This window comes from Pseudopipra pipra, chromosome W, assembly GCF_036250125.1.
Source record: "Pseudopipra pipra isolate bDixPip1 chromosome W, bDixPip1.hap1, whole genome shotgun sequence".
In the NCBI taxonomy this organism is placed as follows: Eukaryota; Metazoa; Chordata; class Aves; order Passeriformes; family Pipridae; genus Pseudopipra; species Pseudopipra pipra.
The window spans coordinates 47,425,954-47,449,079 of NC_087580.1; the positions used below are offsets into that span (position 1 = coordinate 47,425,954).

The 23,126-nt window shown below is 41.2% G+C and overlaps 1 protein-coding gene across 1 annotated transcript in view; it reads right to left on the reverse strand.

The window, feature by feature from the left end:
- LOC135404406 (protein patched homolog 1-like) overlaps positions 1–23,126 on the reverse strand; it is a 127,252-nt gene that overhangs the window by 5,653 nt on the left and 98,473 nt on the right. The window contains 5 exon segments of the mRNA XM_064639126.1: positions 1,642–1,741; positions 5,025–5,167; positions 19,390–19,527; positions 21,090–21,370; positions 22,328–22,511. Coding sequence (XP_064495196.1) covers positions 1,642–1,741; positions 5,025–5,167; positions 19,390–19,527; positions 21,090–21,370; positions 22,328–22,511 — 846 coding nt within the window.

Sequence of the window (23,126 nt, forward strand, 5' to 3'; positions counted from 1 at the left end):
GCCCATGCTGGAGCAGGTGGATGCATGAAGGAGGCTGTGACCCCATGGGAGGCCCAAGATATAGCAGGGTCCTGCTGGAGACCTGCAGCCTGTGGAGAGGGAAGCCCACGCTGGAGCAGGTTTTTCCCAGGTAGGACTTGTGGCCCCTGTGAGGGACCCATGCTGGTACTACCCATGAAGGACTGCACCCCATGGAGGAGTGACCCACAGGACAGCAGTTTGGGAAGAACTGCTGCCCGAGGTATGGACTCACGTCGGAGAGGTCCATCAAGGACTGTATCCTGTGGGAGGGACCCCACGGGAGCAGGGGAAGGACTCCTCTCTCTGAGCAGCAGCAGAAACAACAACTGACCGCAACCCCCATTCCCCATCCCCCTGCACCGCTGGGAGGGAGGAGGGAGAACGTGGGGGGAAGGTGTTCTTAAGACTGTTTTATTTCTCACTCTTTGGCTTTTATTCTGTTAGTAATAAATTTAAGTACTATCCCCACTTTGAGTCTGTTTTATCCGTGAAGGTAATCAGTAGGTGACCTCTCCCAGCTCTTATCTCTACTCACGAATCCTTAGCTGTTTTTTTTTCTCTCCTCTGTCCAGTTGCAGAGGGAGAGTGAGAGAGTGGCTTTAGTGGGTACCTGGCATCCGGCCAGGGTCAACCCACTACACCATGGTTATCAGGGTGTGGTCTGTGTACCACCACTGGTGTAATGTTGGTCCACCCAGGCCTCCTTGGTGGTCTGGTGAGTTAAATATTTTGAAGAAAGCAACAGAGGCAGTAGGTGGGAAAGGAGAAGGTGAGTATAAAAAATTACCTGTTCATTATAATGTCTTGGGGAAAAGCCTAGTTTTATGTTGGCATATGACATTCTGCTTTTAAAAGCTTATCTAATATCTACATTTGTATTTAGTTTGTTGATTGCAGCCTCTAAAATAATTGATAGGAGAAATAGAAACTTTACTCACAGTATCCTGGAATGCCCAAATAAGGAACAGTATAATCTTAGAAAAGTCCTTGAGAATTGAATAAGGGATGTAACTCAAACAAACAGGATATAAACTAAGCTCTGTGTACCCAGATGAAATAAAGAACAAACGTTAGTTTTTGGTGATGAAACACAGTGACACTGTGCCTGCTCAAGAACTGAGGTCAAGATGACGAAGAAGACCTGGAAGGACCAAAGAAGGACTTGCAGTAGATGCGTGACTATGTAAAGCAAACAAATGAATATGTATTAAGCAAGAATATCTAATGAATACGTAAACAGTATGTGTAATAAAAAGCCTTGTCCATCTGTCATTTGGCACGTTTGATTAGAGGAGCTATCCTCCAAAAGTCCCGCGTGCTGAATAAAGAAGAATGCTTTTTAATACCTACAAATTACTGTTAAGAAGTTTGTTTCTGGCGCTTCACGGTATCATAATACTTATTAAAAAATGCTTGAAAAGTATAAGGAAGTAGAAGAATACCAAACAAATAGCAAACATAACATTTAATAAATATTTAAATTAAAACTAGAGCAAGAAACTTAAAGTAAAAATTTAAAAAATCCAAGAGATTGTAAAAATAAGGAGTTTCTAGAGAAGGGGGTTGGTTGCAGAGGGAGAGATAACATTATTTCTTCTGTTCACTATTAGTTTTACTGACCTCAGGGTACGGTCCAAAGAGTGAAAGAAGAACAGGAAGCAGCACCAATCCATTGAGAACTCCCAAAATGGTTAAGATTGTCAAAACAGCAAAAAAATACCTAAAGTAGGGTTTAAAGGAGTGGGAGGGGGAAGAGAAGAGGCACAAATAGCATGAGAAATAAGGGATTACATACTAAAGCTAAATATATTAAAAAATACATATATTAAATTAAGTCTCAACTATTATTAATATTGTACTAAATAATTATATCACTTAACACATAGGTTATTTTGCTTTTGTTCTTTTTACCTTTTGGATTAGAGAATGTGCATCACATAACTCAAAGTATTAGTTGATAAAAGAAAGAAAGACAATTAAATTTGTTCATTTCCCAGAATCTGGCAGCATATGATGTTATTTATGAATAAGTTACGCGAATACAAAAATATGGAATGTGCAGTGAATGTCTGAATGGATCAAAAGCACAAATACAATGAAAAAAGGACCTCCATTAGAGAAAACCAAGCAGAAGAAAGCAAATGAAGTGAAGGCTGCAGAAGTTAAAAAATTTAGCCTAGAAGGGAAGGAAGCTCACTTCTTACAGCAGCTAATACAGTGTGAAATATTTCTGCATCTTACAGTGGAATCTGTAATCAAATTTCCAGTGTAAGGTAAGGCTTTCCCTAGCTGTTCATTAATCTCAGCTTTTGACCTAGAATTCTGTGAGTTCCAGATTTATGAAATAGCTCAAATTGCAGCCTTTTTACAGCACAAGAACCATCATTCTGCAAAGAAAATGCTGCCCATTCTATACAAACTTGAGCATCCTACTGAGTAATAGTACTCCACGATAGCAGAATTGCATTACAGGCTAACCTTTTGTTGAACAATTCAACATCTCTGAATACTGTTGTTTTGCATCAGTGTATTGGGTGTGGCTGAGATGGAGGTCATTTCCCCATAGCAGAATGTGGTGGTTTGGGCTAGGCCTTCCTTGGTGACCAGTTTGTAACCAAGGAAGGGTCCAGATTTACCCAGTATTCCCTACGATTTTTACGTAAGCCAGATTATAAGAAGAAAGGAGGAGAGGCCTTCGCTCTCTTTCCTTCCGGCGGCTTGGAGGTGCAGGTTCCCTGCTGTTGAGTCTGCCGTGTTGGGGAGCGAGGCCTGGTTAGGCCTTGCCGACCTTGGGAGACAGAGGTTGCCGGCGATCGTTCCGGAGCAACTCTCGGTTGTCCCAGGAGAGTAGTGAGCTATTTTCTTTGCTAACTCTTTTAGTTGTTAGATATTGGGTCACCAATTGGGATATATATATATTTTATTTTAGTTTTTGTTCCCTTTTCCCTTCCCCCTTCCCTTTTCCCTTGTGAAATTGTATTGCCCAACCACCACACAGCCCTACTAAAAGAATAATTCTACCTTATTTCCCAGGCAAGAATAAAATAAAATAAAATAAAATATGCTGATGTGAAAAAATACAAGTTCTATTTCAGGGAGTGCAACATCTGTATAGTAATAATCTCCATGTACGTTTAATGTAAGCCTCCTTTCTGCAAATCTGAGTAGCTGAGGGAGCTGAGGTTGTTTAGCCTGAAGAAAAGGAGGCTCAGGGGAGACCTTATCGCTCTCTACAACTACCTGAAAGAAGGTTGTAGCCAGGTGAGGGTCAGCCTCTTCTCCCAGGCAAATAGTGCCAGGACAAGAGGACATAGCCTCAAGCTGTGCCACGGGAGGTTCAGGTTGGACATCAGGAAGAATTTCTTCACAGAAAGGATTGTTAAGCATTGGAACGGGCTGCCCAGGGAGGTGGTGGAGTCACCATCCCTGGAAGTGTTCAAGAAATGACTGGACATAGCACTTAGTGCCACAGTCTAGTTGACAAGGTGGTGATCGGTCAAAGGTTGGACTCGATGATCTTGGAGGTCTTTTCCAACCTACATGATTCTGTGATTCTATGAAATCTCTTAAATACATAAACACAAAATCCTGATGAGATTTTGCAGTGATTCTCTCATTCCCTGCCTCTGACATTTACTGTGTGCAGTTTTGGGCACCACAATATAAAAAAGATGTTAAGCTATTAGAGAGCGTCCAAAGGAGGGCCACGAGAATGGTGAAGGGTCTGGAGGGGAAGCCTTATGAGGAGCAGCTGAGGTCACTTGGTTTGTTCAGACTGGAGGAGACTGAGGGGAGACCTCATTGCGGTCTTCAACATCCTCACAAGGGGAAGCGGAGGGGCAGGCACTGATCTCTTCACTCTCGTGACCAGTGACAGGACTAGAGGAAACAGCATGAAGCAATCGGGGGTCAAACAACAAGCAATACAAAGGAAGGAGTATAGAGTGGTGCAGAGATAACCTCTGCAGGTGCCTTGGTTAAATATTTGGGGTGTCCTGTGCAGGGCCAGGAGTTGGACTTGATGATCCTGATGGGTTCCTTCCAACTCAGCATATTCTATGATTCTATGATTTTGTTGTTGCTGTCGTCAGATGGATGTCAGCTAAGTCTGATCCCCTATCCAGTTTATGTTTACTTAAGCAGTTAAGTCATCTTTCAGATCATTTTTATTTGGCCCAATTCTACCTCAGTTCTGTTTTAGGTCTATGATTTAGTTTTGGGGTTTTTTTGTGCTGCAGTTTGCCACAAAGAACCAGTGTCACTTCTAAGATTAGTGATTTTGCAGAGCTCCACTGGTTATTTGGAATGGATTAGGTTCGGTTTCATTGTACTTCTCAAATTCCCCTCAAAAGAAAAAAATTGCTCTCCTCTCATACTTGACAAATTCACATTCTTAATTAAATTCACGAGAAACTGCGCCTGTAGTTCTAAACAGAAGAGCCTTTGGACTTTGCTTTACAGAATTTTAATATTGAAGTTCTGTGTTCATACTTATAGTTCCCTAGCTCCCAAACAGGGCTATTTCCCTCACCCATTTATAAATTGTTGTAATCCTCATATAAAGATAGCAGGAGAAGGCCCAGAGAAGGTTGACTCCATGTGTCCTTTCCAGGCAAATCATTGTGCATATGAAAAATCTGGCAGACCTGACCTATATCTGGAAGGTTAAAGGTAAAATCTAGCTAATATTGGACAATACTAGCTGCTTCAAACTGGCTTAATTCCAGAATTAGAAAACTTTGCTAAAGAGGGCCATTTTTGTTTCCTTTCATGCTGGGAGTCAGATTTTCCTGGAACAGATCTTAATACCAGCAATGAAAATACTACTATGTCCAGCATGTGACAAGGAGTTAATAGAACTCCTTGGGAAAACAGGACCATGATGACACATGCTTGACACACCATACACGGTAATAAAATGACAGATACACTGAAATGTCTAAATATAAAAGTGTACTTATTTTTATTTAAAAAAAGAAAGTCAAAGCATGCAAATGCTTTACCTGACAATAAAATCAAACTCCGATCCTGCAAGCATTAACACTCCAAACAGAGTGGACACAGCTCCGTCCAACACTGGTGCAAACATATGTTCCAACGCAAGGACAGCCCTACGGTTCTTGTCTCCTACGGCAGTTAAAAATGCCTATAAAACAATGAAATCCATTTCATTAGAGAGACATGTACAGTCTTTCAAACAGCCTCTCTCTTAGTATGCAGTTTTTCACCAGTTAATTACTTCAATTTACAGTCCATTAAAGTATCTCTATAGCTGGCTAGACTTCAAGACAAGGTCTGATCGTGCAGTCATACCATATAGCTGCTGCTGAAGTCACATGACCAGAGTAAGCATTGATTACAGTCAGAGCCACAGTAATAATTTTGGAAACAATGCATGCCTACACCGGCAGGCTTTTCATTTGTTTCTTGGTTTGCTTGTTTCCACAGGCAAAGAATTCATTTTATAGTAAAAGCACCTCAGGTGTAAAAATTATAGGGTTATTCTTGTCACTCTCACAAGGACATAGCTTCCATGACTGTCATGAGAACTTTGCTGTAAAACTAGCCAATACCGATTCAGGTTTTCCTGACTACATTTGGAACAGACCAGGGACTTGCAACTTTTGCTCACGCACACAGTCACATCCATGGTAGCATTTACTAGTGGATCAGGTCTTTCCGTCACTTCACACAGAAGTGTCCACTGATACAGTGCATTTCTCCTCACCGGTCTGAGGATCCACACTATCAGATATTACACACAATAAGCACTCAACTGATGGAAAGCTGCCAGTGTATTCAACAGGACCAGGATAAAGTAACACTGCTAAGTCGTGTGCTGCTTTTTTACATTCCCATTTTGCTCAAGATGAATGTTTTTGCAACTTTTTCTACTTCAGACCTAGCAGCACTATACTATGACCAACTATATAGCATACTAGCTAGCAGCACTATATATGCCCAACTGTGTACCTCATCTACAACATGTAGATGCCAGGTGGGGCCAGCTGTCCCCGCAACCAGTTCAAACCTTGGGAAGTCACATATAACCAGCCCCTAGGGAGCTCCAGCGACCAGGAGCGATGCAAACAGGGCGTGCGAACAGGGAGTGTCATCTGAGAGGAGCAGTGTGGAAGTTTGCATGGAAGGGCACCTGAAAAGGGCAGTGCACTCTACCAGTTGCTCTGCTCACCCACAGTCTTCAGCTGTGGCCCCAATGATCATCCCAACTAGCTGTTGGCTGTGCAAACGTACCCCGCAGCTTGAGGTCTCCAGGAAATTAGAAGGGCTTATTAGGCAGTGCTTTGGGATCATTGGAACCATGGTGGCAGAGACCTGGTGAGGGCTGCGCTCTGCAGCAGCCGGGGACCATCTACCTAGCCAGGTTAGCCTGGGATGAGTGGAGGCAGCCACCCAGACAGAGCTTCCTATCATGGAAGCTGCTGTCCAGGTGGAGGGCTATAAAGTCTGTACCCCACGCCTCTGGGTAGAGGAGGGTGCAAGCTCCACCTGTGGAAGGTGTGCTCTGGTGGAGTCACTCAGGCAGCAGGTGGAGGAGTTGAAGGAGGGAGTCAGCAGGTTACACTCTATTAGGAAGGGGGAACAAGAAACAGATAATTATTCGAGACTTTGCAAGAAGAAATACTAGGGCCCCTTGGCACTGACCTCCAAGGACTACCAGGCAGAGCGTCAACAGCGAACAAACAGCACCTTGGAGAAGGAGGCACCATGGTCTCTGGTGACTTGTGCCATCAGGATATCACTTCTCCCCCCTGTTTCCTTGTATGTACCAACCAGCAACAGATACGAAGTCTTGGCAGTTGGTGAAGCCAATGAACAAGTCTCACAGGGAGAAACTGCACCAATTGCACACACTACAAATGGCAAAAGAAAGCAGCGTATGCTAGTAGCAGGTGAATCTCTGCTGAGAGGCACTGAGGCACACGCATCAGCTGTCCTGATATACAGTCAAGGGAAGTTTGCTGTTTGCCAGGAGCCAAGATCCAGGATGTCACAGAGAGGCTGCCACAACTGGTTAAAAGCACAGACTACTATCCCCTGCTTCTTTTCCACATGGGCACCAAAGACATGGTAAAGCATAGCTTGGGCAAGATCAAGCAGGACTTGAGAGCTCTGGGGGCACAAGTGAAGGGGACAGGGGCCCAAGCGATCTTCTCCTCTGTCTTGTCAGTCGAGGATAAGGGTGTGGGCAGAAGTCGACACATTATGCAGATCAACACCTGGCTTGGTGGCCGGTGTTGTCCCCAGCGTTTTGGCTTCTATGATCACGGGATGTTCTTCAATGAATACAGCCTCAATAGAGGAGAGATGGGATCCACCTATCTAGAAGAGGCAGGGGAATCTTTGCTGGCAGATTGGTTGACTTAGTGAATCGTGCTTTAAACTAAGGAACTTGGGGGGTGGGGGTAGGGCAGTGTCCAAAGCTGTAACATTTGTTGTACTCACAAGCAACAAGGTGCATGAGCACACCTACCAGAGTAGTGAGGAATGCTCCTCAACCCTCCAAAAAGATGAGACAGCCGACGGTCCAACTGAAATGTCCCTACAGCAATGCACACATCAGGGGTAACAAACAGGAGGAGCTGGAAGCCACTGTGCAGCTGGAAAGCTATGATCTGATCGCTATCACTGAAACTTGGTGGGATGAATCACATGATTGGAGCGCTGCAGTCGATGGCTACGAACTGCTCACGAGAGCCAGGCAAGGAATCATAGAATCGTTAAGGCTGGAAAAGACCTTTAAGATCATCAAGTCCAACCATCGACCTGGGACCACCACCACATGCACCACTAAACCATGTCCTCTAGTGCCATAGCCACATGTTTTTTGAACACTTCCAGGGATGGTGACTCTACCACTTCCCTGGGCAATCTGTTCCAATGCTTTACAACTCTTTCCATGAAGAAATTTTTTCCTAATATCCAATCTAAATCCTCCCCATGAGCAACTTGAGGCCATTTCCTCTTGTCCTGTCACTTGTTACCTGGGAGTAAAGGTCAACCCCCACCTCACTACAACCTCCTTTCATGTAGTTGCAGAGGGTGATAAGGTCTCCCCTGAGCCTCCTTTTCTCCAGGCTAAACAACCCCAGCTCCCTCAGCCTCTCCTCAAAGACTTGTGCTCTAGACTCTTCACCAGCTTTATTGCCCTTGTCTGGACTTGCTCCAGTGCATCAATGTCTTTCTTGTAGTGAGGGGCCCAAAACTCGAGGTGCGACCTCACCAGTGCTGAGTACAGGGGGAGAATCACTTCCCTAGCCCTACTGGCCACACTATTTCTGATACAAGCAAGGACGCCGTTGGCCCTCTTGGTCACCTGGGCACACTGCTGGCTCATGTTCAGGAAGGAGGGGTGGGGAGGAGAGATTGCCCTCTATGTGAAAAAAATGGATTAATTGCACAAAACTGTCTTTGAAAACCAGCAGTACACAGGTTGAGAGCTTATGGGTGAAAATTAGAGATCAAGCCAACAAAGGAAACCTTGTGGTTGGTGTTTACTACAGGCCACCTTATCAAGGGGAGGATTTTGATGAAGCATTCTGGCTTCAACTATAGGAAACATCATGATTGCAGGCTCTGATCCTGCTAGGGGACTTCAACCACCCTGACATCCACTGTAAAAGTGTCACGGCAAGATGCAAGCAGTCTAGGAGCATCTTGGAGTGCATTGAGAATAACTTCCTAATCTGGGTGATGGCATGGCAGGATGGGTCAACGAGGGGAGAGCAGTGGATGTTGTCTACCTCTACTTCAGCAAGGCTTTTGATGCTGTCTCCCATAACATCCTCGTAGGTAAGCTCAGGAAATGTGGATTAGATGAATGGACAGTGAGATGGATCAAGAACTGGTTGAATGGCAGAGCTCAGAGGGTTGTGATCATCAGAGTAGAATCCAGTTGGAGGCCTGTAGTCAGTGGTGTTCCCCAGGGATCAATACTGGGTCCAGCCTTATTCAACTTGTTTATCAACAACCTGGATGGAGGGATCGAATGCACCCTCAGCAAGTTCGCTGATGATATGAAACTGGGGGGAGCGGCTGATACACCTGAAGGCTGTGCTGCCGTTCAGCAGAACCTTGATAGGCTGGAGAGTTGTGTGGAGAGAAACCTAATGAGGTTCAACAAGGGCAAGTGTAGGGTCCTGCACCTGGGAAGAAATAACCCCAAGTACCAGGACAGGTTGGGGGCTGACCTCCTAGAGAGTAGTTCTGCTGAGAAGGCCCTGGGAGTCTTGGTGGATGGCAAGTTGACCACAAGCTGTCAGTGTGCCCTTGCAACCAGGAGGGCCAATGGTATCCTGGGGTGGATTGGGAAGAGTGTGGCCAGCAGGTCGAGGAAGGTGCTCCTGCCCCCTCTACTCAGCCCTAGTGAGGCCACATCTGGAGTACTGTGTCCAGTTCTGGGTTCCTCAGTACAAGAAAGACAAGGAGCTACTGGAGAGGGTCCAGTGGAGGGCCACAAAGATGATGAGGAATCTGGAGCATCTCTCTTATGAGGAGAGACTGTGACAGCTGGGCCTGGTTAGTCTAGAGAAGAGAAGACTGAGAGGGGATCTCATTAATGCATATAAATATTTCAAAGGCAGGCGCCAAGAGGATGGTGCCAGACTCTTCAGTGGTGCCCAACCACAGGACGAGGAGCAATGGACATAAACTAAAACACAGGAGGTTCCACCTCAACATGAGGAAGAACTTCTTTAAATTTAGGGTGGCAAAGCACTGGAACAGGCTGCCCAGAGAAGGTGTGGGTGCTCCATCCCTAGAAGTGTTCAAGACCACGTTGGATGGGGTCCTGAGAAACCTGGTCTAATGGAAGGTGTCCCTGCCCATGGCGGGGGCGTTGGAACTAGATGACCTTTATGGTCCCTTCCTACCCAAAACATTCAATCATTCAATGATTTTAGCTGTTTGGGGAAGACTAAAGCTGTTTGTTTATTTTCTTGGGAAAAAAAATCAATTTATTTTATGGGGAATGCTTTGAAGGGGAGAAATTAATTGACTTTTTACCCCTAAAGCTTTTTGGGGCTTGTGGTTGAAAACCAATTTAATTATTTTAACTGCTTTCCCCCCCCTCATTTGGGGGAAAAAATCAGAAGTGCTAAATCCTTACTTATCTCTTGGCCCCTATTTTCTTGCTCTGCTTTTCACAGCTTTTCAGTGGCAGACACTAGTTTGACCAAAGCAAGTCAGTTTATTTTGGTTGCAGAAATATTTTACACACACATATGCACATACACATGCATATACGTGTGGAATTTTGATGGAAACTTTTGATGATTCCTGATAAAACCACCTTCTGATTTATAAAACTTCTCTCCAAACATCTCAAAGAGCAAATAAACCTGAATGCATTTATACTCAAAGTCTAGGAATGTAATAAGTAATAGTATCCTCAGAATAAATAAATGTTTGGGCTCAGATTTTCCAAGCTGAACAGCAGGCTAATATGAGAATCTTAACTGTGTCCAGTATCAGATACAGCTTTTTTCTCTTTGAAGTGTCCATTGTTTTTGACTGAATTTGTGGCATTCAGAAATCAAGGCATCCAAATTGTTTTTGATTGGCATCAGGATTTCTTTACCAAGAAGTCCATGACTGATGGAAAAAAAGTCCACATTGTCTGACTGCTGAGTGTTGGATTAGCTTGATTTCTTTCTTTTTCTTGAACATTAATTGATGTTTGGATTTTTTTTCAGTTGTTCAAGGGACTGGTGAATGGGACCCCCTGGGAAACTACTCTCAGGGATAAAAGAGCTGAATAGAGCTGGCAGCTATTTAAAGACATTTTTCTTAGGGCACAAGAACTATCAATTCCCATGTGCAAGAGATCAGGCAAGGAAGGCAGGAGAGTAGCATGTCTGAGTAAGGACCTCCTGATCAAACTGAAACACAAGAGGGCAGTGGGAGCAGGGGCACACATCCTGGGAAGATAATAGGGACGCTGCCCAGATGTGTAGGGATGGGATCAGGAATGCTAAGGCACAGCTGGAGCTAAATTTGGCAAGGGATGTGAAGAATAATAAGAAGGGCTTCTCCAGGTATGTTAGTCAGAAAAGGAAGGCAAAATAAATTGTATCCCCCCTGATAAATAGGGGATCTGGTGACAACCTATGTGGAGGAGGCTGAGGTCCTCAACGACTTTTTTGCTTCTGTTTTCAATGGCAATCTCTCTTCCCACATCTCTCAAGTCTCTGAATCTCAAGGCAGCGATTGAGGAAAGGAAGTCCTACCCATCGTAGGAGAAGATCAGGTTCGAGACCGCCTGAGGAGCCTGAACCATGGGACCCGGTGAGATGCATCCCAGGGTCCTGAGGGAATTAACCGATGTAGTTGTCAAGCCACACATATTTGAAAAGCCATGGCAGTCAGACAAAGTCCCCAGTGACTGGAAAAAGAGAAGCATCATGCCTGACTGCTAACTGTAACCACAAGAATCATGAAATGAGTGTTGGGTTAGCTTAATTTGTTTCACTTTCTTGAACTTTGATTAATGGTTTTTTTCCTTTGTATTTGTAAAGGGTAATAACTGAAGCACAGAAGAGGCCAAAGATGGAAAGTTGTATTTCCAGAACTGCTTGAAGAGAAGTACTGCTCTAAGTTGTGAGAAAGGACATACTGCATCAGGACAACAATTCAGTGTTACTGTAACCTATTGTATTATTTTGTAAAATATTTCTATAAATATTTGAAGAAGTACACACACATGTAGTATACAAAAGAACTTCGTAAAGCAGTATAATCTGGAGTAATTTGCCTCCACTTAATAGAGTGGGGACAATATTGGGTTTACTCCGTACTTACTGTACTTTCATCTCTTTGCCACAAGTAAACTTTATCTAGGTCTAAATTTCAGCTTAAGTCTCTGCTGCTTAAATATTGTATGATTTAATTGTATAATTCAATGCAAATATTGCTTATGTAATAGAATTTTTTCTGTAAAGGTACATGTTTGTTTGAAATATTTTAAATTTGCATATCACAAACTGTGGTAGTATGAAATGTTAATGTTAATTTTCAAACATGCTATGAGCAATATTTTTTAAAAATAAGCAGATATGAAGTAAATATGTCAATCTCGGAGACTTAAATAGGTTTAGCTGTGTGCAGGTTTTGTTTTGTTGTGTGTATTGATGTGTGCATCTCGAAGTGTGCCTGTCAGTGTGTGTACATTCCCAGTGTACTGTAGTTTCTCTTTTACTGTATGGTAACCCTTAATGGGCTTATGAACCCACTGATGTTGGTGTGAGTCTGCCTTTCCCTGTTAGTAGGCACTAGTGAAAACTGCACTGGTGTTTACTAACATACCATAGACGACCATCATCAAAGGGCCAAGATAAAAGAGAAGACAGGAAGTCAGAGTTTGGGAGTGTGGTTCAGTTTCCCACTCAATTAATGACTTGGTACATGTGATTTTGGTCAAGTCATGCAACTGCCCTGTGCCTCAGTTTCTCTGTCAGTAAAATGGGCATAATTGTACTTATCTACTTCCCAGAAGAGTTGTGAGGCTTAATTACTGTTTGCAAAAGTGTTTTGACATTTTTCATAAACGGTGCCAAGTGCGTGCAAACACTATAACCATTCTTTTTTCACTTCAAAATGTACTGAATATTGAGAGGTGCTGGTGGTTATAGAAATTCAATGAGCGTATGTGAGTAAGTTTGGACCTGGCTTCCCGCCAAGTCCCCAAGACCCAGCGAAAAAAACCTTACTTCCCAGAGAGGAAAAAAAACAAAACCAAATAGCAGAGCTATAGCAAAAATATATATTTTACATATATCACAGTTATATACAGTGAGAATACTATGTACATATAAACAAAGGAACCCCTAACACCCCCCTCGAAAAGGGAAAGGGAAAAAGGGAAAAGGGACAAAACCAAAAAAAACCAAGACAAATATGCACAATTAAAACCCGGGAACTAGCAAAATAAAGAACTAGCAAAATGAAATCTCAATACTTCCCTTGAGAAAACGGAATCAGGCCACGCCACCAGACCACTTCCCGGATTGGAAAGAGAAACAACAGGCCTGACCAGGCCTCACTCTCACACGAGTAGAGCCGGCCGCAGGGAACCTGTTGCTTCCAGACCTCGCCGGAAGAGAAGAGAGCCTTGATCTCTCCTCTGCTCATATTTATACCTCTGTTTACGTAAGGGCATAGAGTGGAATACTTCCTTGGTTATCAGGAAGGAAGGCCTAAGACTCAAAGCTATTACAGTGTGCCTTATTTTGATATTGATACTGTTAACTATGAGTGGCATCAGAAGCTAAATAATCTATTTTTTTCTTGGTAAGCCACAGCTCAGCTGTCTCCTTATAGCATTCAAAGCAGTATCCTCTGTTGCCTTATTTTAATGGCAGAAGTTAATAGTAAGTGAGAAAAATCAAATGGAAGAATTAAAAATAACCCTTATATTTTTCCTCATTAAATATAAATGACTTTCTGTTGGATCCAGAACTAATGAATGACACTTTTTCTCTGTTGATTTGATTGTTTTTCCCACACTGCATTGGCACTTTTAATTAAAACAACTAAATTGGGATCTCTTTGTGAAACTAATTTGGGGGGGGGTTTGTTGTTTTTTAGTCTAAAGATGGATTGGTGCAAGTGAAGGGCCTGAAAAAATGCTACAATCTGTGTGTTCTGTCTGAAACCAAAGCATAAGAATTTAAAATGCTAGAACAAAAGTTCTCATTCTCTCTCTCTTCATCTTTCTCCATCTTTTTTCTGTCCCTGCCCAATTCCTTGTCCTGCATGTTATGTGCAGGTGACCTGTCTGCTGCTTCACGCTTTGATAGTCACATTGACAAAGGGAGAACTCTGTGGTTGACAACATTTATTTTGGTTTGCTTTGGGGATTTTTAAAACCATTTTAATTGTGAATGATATTTATATTTTTGTATCATAAGAATGTTTTCTTACAGTATTTGTCGTGACAGTTTATACCAAACAAAATACAGGGACTTTATTTCTATTGGAAACACTATTGCCACTATGTTTTTCCTTTTTAATGCATTTTTATTTGTATAGAGTGCTTACTAATGTTAAATAAGAAAGAGCATATAACACATTAAAGACTCATCATAGCTTTTAGCATGAGTTAAAAGAAAAATATTCGAACTGGGTCTCATCACTTGTCTATTTGGTAGGAGTGGGTTTGTTTCATTTCAGTTACAAAGATAAAATTATGCCATGCAATTTATTTATGTTAAAATTTATTTTTGTAGTGTACATAGAAGTCAATTAGCCATTTGATGGAAGTATATTTTTAAAGAGTTTATACGCAATGATGATAGCATTATGTTTTAGAACACTGCTGAAATGTGATTATGGTGTATACTTTTCCTTGAAAACCCCATGGCAGAAAAGAACAATGACAGAAATGCTAACATGAACATATTATAACTTATTGGTTATGGATTTTGTTGTTTATAGAATCCTTTTTTTTATATACTGGTCAACTATGCAGATAGAATCATGCAATTGTACTGATTGCTATGTGTTGCATTAAGGGTATAGAAATTTGGAAGAAAATAAATCCCCTTGCATTCCAGTTGGTCCTCAGAGATCGGAGGGGCTGGGTGTGGCTGGGCTTAATTTCTCATTATAGCCAATTTCGCACTGTAAGTCTGGTTAAGTTTGAAAGAACTTGCACGAGCACAGATGCACTGATAATGCAATTTACCAATCCAGTACTATAGGTCTGATAGCATTCAATAAAGACCTGCACAATCCAGGTTCATGCATAGTATGGTTTATTGAAGCAACAGGAAAGCAGGTTCAGGACTGCCAGTAATAAATGCACTAACTACAGACTGTTAATATGTGTCATGACAGAAAGTATAGTCACAGAGATCTATTAGCACTATATATATATATGTATACAAAAATGAATATTCCCGGGTCTGCTCAAACGCAGTTGGAAGCGCAAAGCTCACCTAAATACGTCCCTTCAGGAGAGGAGGAGAGACAGTCTTCAGACTGATCCCAAGCAGACAGAGGTGTTTTTCCCATTAAGAGAGAAAAAGAGTGTGAATATTCATACAATTCTGGACTGTGTTTTAGTTATCATTTGTTATCTAGAGTGGTTCTCATTTAAACCTTGAAAAGAAATTGTACAAACCCTCTAAATTTTAATGCAAGGTTCTTCACCTGGGTCAGGGCAATCCCCAATATTGATACAGACTGATGGATGAATGGATTGACAGCAGATCTGTAGAGAAAGACTTACGGATGGTGGTAGATGAAAAATTAGATATGAACTGGCAATGTGCACTCGCAGTCCAGAAAGCCAATCATATCCTGGGCTGCATCAAAAGCAGCATGGCCAGCAGGTCGAGGGAGGTGATTCTGCCCCTCTACTCTGTTCTCATGAGACCCCACCTGGAGTACTGCATCCAGCTCTGGGGTCCCCAGCACAAGAAAGTCATGGACCTGTTAGAGTGGGTCCAGAAGAGGACCACAAACATGGTCAGAGGGTTGGAACACCTATTCAATGAAGACAGGTTGAGACAGTTGAGGTTGTTCAGCATGGAAAATAGAAGGCTCCAGGGTCTCCTTATTGTGGCCTTTCAATATATAAAGGGGGTTTAAAAGAAAGGTGGAGAGAGACATTTTACCAAGGTCTACAGTGACAGGATGTGCTGGTTTAAAGGTAAACCAGCAGGGGAAATGAACTCAACTCAAAAGAGAGATTATAAGTCAGAATAACAATTTAATAAAATAATACAAGAAGTATGATTATACAGACAAACAATTGGTTTTAACCCACAAAACCCAAATGTATAACCCAGCACCCTGGGGCACGAACAGAGTGGTGTTCTTTGGGCCCCCTGAGTCCAAAGTAAAAGGAGAGGGGGAAAACCTGTTGGTGAGAGTGCTGTTGCAGTCTGGTCAAGAGTGGTGATTGCAGTCCGGTTGAGAGTGGTGGTTACAGTCCAGTTGAGAGTGGTGGTCTGCAGTCTGGGTGAGAGTGGTGGTCTGCAGTCTGGTTGAGAGCGGTGATCTGCAGTCTTCCTCTGGATCCCATGAGTGGTTAAAAAAGTCCCAAGACTCCAAGATTATATGTCCTCCAGTTCAGGCAGGAATGTCCAGTACCTCCCTCAGGGCGGGGGATTCCTCAATGGGTGTGAGGACAAAAAACACCCTTCTATCTCACAGGCCTCTTAACACCTAGTTTATACCCTGAGGAGTCAGGCTCTATGGGCAGATGGTGTAAATGGTTCATTGATAACAGTTTCTGGGAAATGGCATGGAAGGTTATAGAATACACAGTTTTGGGTTACACCCATCCAGTGATGAACTGGTCCCAGCTGTCCTAACTAGGACACAGGACCAGGGGCAACCATTTTAAACTGAAAGAGGGTAGATCTGGATTGTATATAAGGAAAAATGCTTTACGGTGAGGGTGGCAAGACACTGGAAAAGGTTGCTCAGAGAAGTTGTGGATGCCCCATCATTGGAAGTTTTCAAGGTCAGGTTGGAATGGGCTTTTAGCAATGTAATCTGCTCATGGCAGGGGATTTGGACTTGATGATCTTTAAAGGGTTTTTTTAGCATAACTTGCTTAGCATTAGTAACTAAATTTGCTGAAGCCTCAGGCTGCAAGCCTAGATACTCTGAACTTTTACCTAGTTTAGTAAAAAGAGGCCGCAGAACCAGTTCACCAATGAAAGGAAGCAAGGAAGGCCACTATCCCCGTCAGCAGAAGCTGCATTGTCACAGATAAGAAATGGCCTGCCTAGAGACAACTAAGAGAACCAATGAAGAACAAGAAGACCCCAGACCTAAATATTATTATTGGATAAAACTATGATGTGAGGGCTGAGAAATGGAGATTGTAAGGGTATAATTGCCCAGGTATTTCTTTGTTTAGGGTCCCTCTGTGGAGGCACCCAGCTCAAACTGTTTCTACCACTGTACCACTCAAATAAATTACCTTTCAGTATTTAAAGCATCAGACTGTTACGGGATACCTAGGGTAGAGAAGTATTAACAGTTTGGAGACCCAGACGGGACCCTAAGCCACCACTGTTGTATCCTCTTGTCTTCAAACATCCAACTGCCAGCAGCAGGTGATTTCACCTGGCATCTTTCTAGTAGGAGGCATTAAAGGGTAAGTGTTAAAACTCCTTGAGCAGATTTGGTGGAAATACCGTAGTGGGTTCAAGTCCCACTCAGCACTAGGGTGTGTTCGGGTCCATCTCCTGATTTGTTCCAAATATTTGGCCATCACCAGTGTGCTAGGATCCCCTTTAATTCTCAGCTCCTTTTCACTGTCACCAGATCCTCTCAATAGTCTACCCATCCTCCTGTTGAGTCTAAAAGTTCTATTAAAGCCCCATCCAATATCTCTCCATCTCTCACCCCATTTTCCAGCCCCCTCCTTTCATTTCTTTTTTGATTGTTATGATATTAATATACTAGAGATTATAGTAGGCTCCAAACATCTTTTTCTTGAGATTATATTATATTGACCTGACTCACCCATTCTTACTTTTTAGTGCAATAAGATTCAAATCCATGAAGACACTGATATTCTTAAAATAACATTCTTCTGAAAAATGGATTAGAATAGTCTTATAGGAAAATGATTTATCCTGAGTGCGTGAAGAGACCTTTCCATATGTAATGTTGAGAGTTCTGAGATATAACACTACTAAGAACGGGTAAATCGAAAATGTTTTATAACATGGGTAGGTTTTCATTTGTAATATATAAATATTTAAATTCTGAAATTCCCTAATATCTAAGAAAATATCTAATAACTCCAACTTAGTATCAAAATTGCTTAGTTGGCAGAAAATAAAAATCAGGCCTTTGTCTAAACTTATCCTTAACATTGCATAGATCACCACTTCCACTGTTAAATGTGAACATGGAAAAAGAGCCCTTTACTCCATCCAGTCTTGGTCACCAAATAAAGCAGGATGAGTTTTGCATAATGAGCATCCACAATTGCTCCCTTGCAAAAAACCTGTCATTTCTCTGCATTTCTGTACATCAGGTTGACTAAGTTGGATGATTAGGTGCACTCTAGATTTGAACACCTAACTTTGAAACTCTTGAAAATGTTTATATAAAACATTCAAACATTTTTCCTCTCTACTTCTCTTTATTACATCGGACAACTCTTTCCCCACAGATTGCACAGTTGAGCCCAATATTAATAGATATGGGTTTTGAAAAGAAGGTGATTTTTCCCATGAAGAATTGAAATCATTCAAATTTTAGTATTCCAGAGAGATTAAATGACATTATATTATTTTGAATATCTCCCTTTGAAGGTTTCTTTACCACAAGATACAGAATCTACACACAAGAGGGAATAAAAAAACTACATAGGACTGTGTCAACAACAGTGAGGCTGCAGATGATGAGTGAGAGAGTGTGGCCTAAAATAATGAATATTAAGAGCTCTGCTTTGTCTATGTGTAGTGGGTTGGCTTTTGGATTTTTTAGGCCTTCCTTAGCAACGGGGTCAGAAATCTAAGGAAGTATTCCATATCATCCTTTAGCGTAACACAACATATAAATAAGGCGGAGATAAGAGACCTCGCTCTCTTCTCTTCTGGCGAGGTTTGGGAACAGTAGGTCCCTACATTACTCTTGCTTATCTGGAGCTGAGGCCTGCAGTAACTGCTGTTGTCTGCCACGCGTGAGGGGAGAGTGCTGGGCCGGGTCTGGCTGTCCTACTTTTCTCAAGGGAAGTGGTGAGATTTTGCTAGTTCTTTATTTTGCTGGTTACCAGGTGCATATTTGTTTTGTTTTCTTCTTTTTTGTCCCTTTTTGTCCCTTTTTCCCATTTTCCTTTCCCCTCTTCCTCTTCTTGGGAGTTGTACATAATATCCTTATTGTATATAACTGTAATATATGTAAAAATACACATATATTTTGGTATAATTCGGTTGGTTTCTATTTCTCTCAGTTTCTATAGTTTTTTTCCCCTTTACCTAAAGGGGGAGGGAGGGGAAGGGCTTTCGCTGAGTTTTGCAGACTTGGTGGGAAGCCAGCTCTAACTTGCTCACTATATATTTGTATGTCTCACACCACCAGAAACCACATTTACCCATGATCTTAATCACAGTCTTTAGAAAGCATTGTTAATATTAAAATACTGCTATGTGTTCCCTCTTATCTTCTAGGAGACTGACTCAGCAGTTAGGAACAATTTCTTCAGGTACTCTACCATGACAATCCAAATGGCACACAAAACTTTGTGCAAGGTTTATGACTGATACTCTTCTGAAAATCATGTCACTGACTTAGGAGTTAAAGTAAGGATTTGGAATCATAACAGTTACCATTTTATTTTAAAATACTATGAAAATGCTTTCTAGTTTTACATACCAAAGCAATATGAACAGTGAATTCCACACCAATGCCAACAGAAGCAACCAGGATAACCACAGGCACTGCACTCAGCTTTATTCCAATTAGACCCATCATGCCAAACAGCTCCACAGTCATCAGAGCCAGCACCACCACCTAAATGATTTCAAACAGCCATTAGTAACTTCTCATACTGTAGACAAATGAAGAAGAAGGATATTACAAAACAACATGAGGACTACAAAATATATCACTCAGATCAGTCCTTCTCTTATCCCCAAAGACAAGTCATTTTTCTTTGTTTCATTGTGCTCAATAGCAATGACTCTCTAAAGAGCCAGTTTAAATTATTATCCCAAGAACCAATTAAGAGATCAAGCATCACTTTTCTACTGGTAATAATTTATCAATGTGATTTGAAATGTAATTTTTTTCTTCCTTCTCATAGATACTCACTGGAACATAAATTTTCTCTTTTTCACCTCTTTCTCTGAAAATCCTTCTAGAAAAACTAACTTTCAAATAACTGCATTGGAATTCTTTTTGTAGTACTCCAAATGTAAGTGAGGATAACTCCAGAATAGGTTTAAAGGCCAGAAGAAGGTGAATGTCATAATTAGCTGATGAGTCTCAGGTTACAGAGAGCCTTTGAGCTTTAAAGATACTTGAAGGGATTGATATGGACAATGCAAATAGTTAAATCTAAGGGAAAGCTTTTATTTTTCTTTCATCTACCTTGTAAAAAATAATAAGGGAGGGGAGGAAATCCATGGAATTGACTTCAAAGTTTCTAAAGCCAAGCAGGAAAAAGAGACAAACTTATAAAAGCAATGGCAGACTCTGAAAATAAACCACCTTTCCAAGGGATAAAAGTATGCACTATAATAAATTATTTTATAAGCTAATGAATCAAAAAGGTAACATAAATTGCTTGATTCAGTGCTATGAAAAATATTCTAGACTAAATGTTTACCTTTTAACATACTTGCCATATAACTGTATAATACAAAAACTAGTAACTGTTTTACACTTTTCTAAACCACACAACATTTATAAAACCATACACATAAACCATACAACAGTTTATGGAATTTAAACATAGGAACATCATAATCCAAATTAACTTGAATGTTTACTATGAGGCTTACAGTACCTTGCAGAAAGCATGGAGGAGTATTCTCTTCAACTTATAATTTTATAACTTTTTTTCCTCAATAGCCCAGTCACACTCTTTTCTCAGTGTGTACTGTACAACCTAACCATTTCAGTCTTTCCAGAAAGACTGCATTTGGAAACCAGTGGGCAAATTTACAGGCAAGTTAGTCACAAGTAACTGCCTTGAAAAATAACATTTTCTGATAAAAGGAGGAAGGAAAAACTAAATAGAAATAACTTTAATAACATTCCTAATTTTCCTCTGTGTCTTATTTCTCATGTTAATGGGCATCTGAACAAGGGTAAAAATTCATGTATCCTAATAACAAAACCTTTAAAGCCACAAAAAGGTGGACAAAGGACAAAGGTTAAGGTGGACAAAGGTTTTGAAGGTTTGTATCTTTACCATGAACTCTACCCCCTCAAGTTGAATAAATATATAATGAATGATGCAATATACATACTCCATTAGAGGCCTAGACATGAACAAAACCTTCCTGATTATAGCAAGAGCTATGCTGAAAGGAATTTGACTTCAACAAAGACCCTTATAATAAACTTACAATGATGCCAGATGTCCAAGGGTTCAGGAGGAAGAGGGCACACACCAGAAATGTGCAAGCCAAAACCACAGTAATGGATAAGAGGAGCCAGTGACGGAGTCCAATATACTGCTCCCAAAATAGAAATGGATAGCCATTTGGGTAGCTGGCAATCCCCAGGCCAGCATAGTTATTACAGATAGCTCTCACTTTCTTGATAGCTTCCACAAAGTCAGAAGTTTCACGCAATCCATTGAGGTAGAAAGGAAACTGAGCATATTCTATGGGCTCAGTTGCTGGAACTAGGAAAAGGATAGCAGTGTTTTAACATGTTTGGGAAGGAGATATAAAGACAGCATCGTTAACAAGACGCTCTCTATAGCAGAATGCTTAAAGGTGTTGAATTAAAATTTTGCATCTTTGGAACAACTGACACTTAAAAAACTCTAAATTCCAGAAATTACTATATTTATGATGAACACAGCCTTTATCAAGTCCCCAAACAATTCTATATAATTTAACAACTACAGATTTCAATATATGTATGTAATCTTCACCAGCTTTTACCTGAATACCTGTCCTAGGGTTTGGATATATTAAAGCACATCTAGCTTGTTACCCAATCACATTTTCAAGAGCACCAGTCCTCCCCCACATGTCCTTTCCCATTCCTCACTGGTGTCCAACTAGCAATCCTCCCAATAAATTGCTGAAGCACAGCAAGGCAAACCAGCATTACTGCTCAGGATGCAAAACGGTGAACAGCACAGAGTGGGAGGGACAAAAGGAGACCACCCACTCACACAGACTTCTCCCCAAAATAACTCTTGTACCATATTGGTGTTGGTATCTTATACATATGACCTATCTTGATGAAATTTCCTCCCTATTAAAAAATAAGGATTAACATGATGCAATCTGATGAAATTCAGGAATTTCATGCAATCTCCAGGTTTCTCTCGCATACAGAACTATCAGGTAACATTAAAAAGCAATGCTTATTATAAGTTTTTAGAGCTTTGCTAGGAACTGTTATAAAACTCATTTTTCAACACGATAAAACCCTTCAGTTGTGCCACATTACACTAGATTCCACAACTGCATTTGTCTCCTGAGGCTACAGAGTAATCCAATATATTGTTCTGTTTATGCTTCTGAGTCCTATACAGCATCACCCAACTATAGAGTTACTAGGTCTTGAAGGAAGGACTGAGACCACCTATATAAACTATGATACATTAGGATGAAATGTTACTTACTTCTCAGCCTTGTTTCTGGCATATAGTCTGCTTTGTCATGCACCCATTCTGGGTGGGGAGGCCGGATGTTGGCTTGTGAGGCAGCATAGGCCACAGGGTCATTGCTAACCCAGGCTGTCAGATAGATGTAAAAAGCATTTGGATTAATGATTCCATCTGCATCCACCAAGCGCTGTTTAGTCAACTGCAAAATAGAAAGATTAGAAGCCATTCAGAATGAGTTTTGCTTTCAGGGCTCTTGCTGCAAAGCTTATGACAAAAAGCCTAGAGATGGGACACACACATATAGGAGGGGATAAAGACAAACAGCATTAACTTTCACTTGAAGTGACTTACCAGAAAACTATTGTTTGAGAATGAAGAAAAATCTAAATAACTACAGCAACAGTGGAAAGTAGTTATTTATAAAATAATATTTATAGAATTTTTATAATACCCACTAAATCAGCAGATGGTTCTAGAACAAATTGAATCAATTAAATCTGAATTCCAAAAAGCTGTCTGTAACTGAGGGTGAAAACCAACAGAATTGGAAAAATGTATTTTAAAACCAGGGGAAAAAAACTTGGCAAGAGTCCCTATACATGCCTGTGTGCAGTTAACCTCTGTTGTTAACATTGAAGAAAATACCACACAGTAAATAGAAAGATATAAAAATAAAACAACATCTGTATAAACTTTTCTAACACTTGTCTCCCATGATCTATGCATTTCAGAAAATGTCCAGTGCCAAAAAACCCAGACAAGTGCAATGTGTTATTTGGGTCACTGTTGGCAAACGTATCCATGGGGTAAAAAG